The 2,619-nt window shown below is 69.2% G+C and overlaps 1 protein-coding gene across 1 annotated transcript in view; it reads left to right on the top strand.

Moving 5' to 3' along the window:
* Positions 1 to 2,619, top strand: part of MKNK2 (MAPK interacting serine/threonine kinase 2) — a gene marked incomplete at its 5' end in the record, with an annotated part of 8,526 nt that continues 5,907 nt past the window's right edge. The window contains 1 exon segment of the mRNA XM_014585527.1: positions 1 to 91. Within this exon segment, the coding sequence (XP_014441013.1) occupies positions 41 to 91 (51 nt within the window).

Raw genomic sequence — 2,619 nt, 5'->3', positions numbered from 1 at the left:
CAGTCCGCCCCCTCCCCCGCTGGCGGGGCCCGGACAGAAGATGGTGCAGAAGAAAACAGCCGAACTTCAGGGCTTCCACTGTTCGTTCAAGGTGAGGGCCGGCGTCGGTTTCGGGGGGCGCGCCAGGCCGCACTACGGGAGTGGCCGGTGGGGGCACGGAGCTCGCCCCTAGGGTTCACCCCTGCGGCTCCTTAGGCCCCCACCTGCGCCCTGGCTGCCCCAGGCCGCGTCCCGCGGCTCCTTGGGGCTTTCCTCCTGCCCCAGGCGGCCGCAGCCCCCACCCTGACAGTCAGAAATCCTAGCTGTGTCCCCAGGGAGCCCCAGTGGGTGCGCTGGCCGGGGGCTCAGCAGGCTGCAGCCCTGTCCCCAGGCCGCGTGTGGCCGGGGCTCCTCCGCCGAGAATCCTGGAGGGCTCTGGGTGTCCCTGCAGCCTGTGTGCCCCAGCGGGGGGCTCCGCCGGCCACCTCCTGTCCTCACCTCCCAGTGGCCTGTGGGGACTGTCTTCCAGGAGCGGTAGGCTGGATGTCCCTTGAACACACCCCCGTGGCCCACAGAGGCCCCCAAGTGCCGTTTCCTGTCACTGTGGCTGCCTGGCTGTGGCCATCGCCAAGTCCCAGTCTCAGATGAGCAGCTCCGGTGGGGGTGGGGTGGGGAGGGCAGGGACGGGGCAGGGCCGCCGGGCCTGGCCCAGGGGACGCAGTGATGTCAGCGGCCACCCCACCCCGCGGCCAGGTTATGTAATGGCTTCTTGGGCTTCCTTGGCAAGGACCTGTTGCCCGGTGGAGGAGGCAGGGCCCGAAAGTGTGCGTGTGCAGTGTACACACGCCCGGCAGGAGGGGCCGCAGGACAGCTTGGTCAGGCCCCGTGACCTGTCACCCTCCTTGTTCTCGAGGGCAGCGTTAGGTCTGGCCCTCCAGTGAGGCTGGGGGACGGGCTGGGTGTGAGCCGAGACGGGGTCACACACACGGCCAGTGTCGCAGCCAAAGCAAACTCTAGCTTTCTGGATGGTTCCAGCCGCCTCCTGCCAAAGCCTGCTGACACGAGGCCCGCAGCCAGACGGGGCGGGCTGGGCCAGGCCGGCCGCCCACACTGCTGGCCCGTGTGCAGGGCCGCCGGACAGCCCTGCCCAGACTGGGCACAGGAGTCCCCTAGGCAGGCCGGAGGAGGCGTCCCAGGTAGTCAGGGACTGGGCACTCCGGGGTGTCTCCCCTGACCCTGGGGCCACCTCCCGAAAGACCCCCCACACTCCGTCAGACCCAGCGCAGCAGAGGTGGGAGGGAGTGCACCCAGGGAACAAGGACAGGAGCCAACACTGCCTGGCACCTTCAGCAGGGCTGTGACGGGGTGTGGACCAGTTACGGCCAGGCCGAAGCTGGCCCCAGCAGCCCTCTTGGGTCCTTTGTCCTTTGCAAGGTCCCACAGGCTGGTCAGATGGCAGGTGAGTGTCACCGCTAGCCTTTGACCCCAAGCCTGGGTCGTTCCCCCTCTCACCCCTGGTGTGGCCGCCCTGGTGCCACAGGCGCTGCTGGATGGGAGCCTTATAGCGGTGCGGGCGGGTGGGGGCCTGCTCCTGGGGGCCTGCCTCCTGGGGGCCTCCCAGTGCTCTGTCCTCGCCCTCCCCAGCTAAGCTGGCCCCAGCAGCTGTGGGGGCGCGACCAGCCTCTCGCTCCGATTCCACCTGTCTCTCCGTGTCGCGGGTGTCCTGGCCTTGGTTCTGCTGGTGCCCTCGGTATCTCCCTGGGGCACGACCTCCCATCAGAGCCCTGCCCCGTTGTCTACGGCACAGAGAGGGGCAGTGACTTGGCCAGGTCTCCCACCTTCAGCCCTGCAGGGGACGCCGAGCGCATTGCTTGCCCAACGCAGCACCCGTAGTCCCCACGCTTGGCCCAGTGGGGAGGCCAGGGATCACCTGCCGGTGCCCCCGGCAGCAGGGATCGGGTTAGGACTCGCTGACAGGAGCCAGCTGTGCCTCCGTTTCCCCGCCGTAGACCCACTGCTCGTGCGGGTGCCGTCGGTCCCGAGGCTGCGTGTCTGTCTGCAGAAACGTGCTGACCAGGCCGCCTGCGAGGCAGTGGGGCAGGCCCGGCAGCCCGGGCTCTCTCCCACCCTGTCCCAAGGCTGTGTTGGCTTGTCCCTTGCTGAGCTCCAGACTGTCCACTGCGACGGGCCAGGATTCTAGTCCTGCCCACCACAGACCCCTCCCAAGGTGGCTGGGTTTCTTAGCTGGGCCCAGGGCCTTCAAAGGACTGCCCCACAGCTGGGCAGGTGCCAGGGAAGGCCCAGCCAGACCCCTGCCACCCGCAGGGATGGCGCTGTGTTTCCAGGGATAGCCCTGGTGAGAGCCGAGATCCGCAGGGCTCAGTTGCCCCGGGCTGGGGGGGTTGCATTTCGGGCAGCTGCAGGGCACGGGCCAAGGTGGGGTGTAGGCCGAGGCTCGTGCGGGGAGAGGCAGGGGACCTCCGCCTGTCTGTATCCGGGAACGGAGGGAGCGGGCAATGGAGCGGGAGGAGGGTGCCCCACTCCGGGGCAGCAGGGCCTGCCAGGGCCACCCCGGCAGCACTGCACTGCCTGGGACGGCCCAGGGGACCGTGGGAAGCAGGTCTGGCTGCCTGGGGGGAG

Source organism: Tupaia chinensis, unplaced genomic scaffold, assembly GCF_000334495.1.
Source record: "Tupaia chinensis unplaced genomic scaffold, TupChi_1.0 Scaffold149964_2, whole genome shotgun sequence".
Lineage (NCBI taxonomy): Eukaryota > Metazoa > Chordata > Mammalia > Scandentia > Tupaiidae > Tupaia > Tupaia belangeri.
This window is presented reverse-complemented; position numbering and strand designations above follow the sequence as displayed.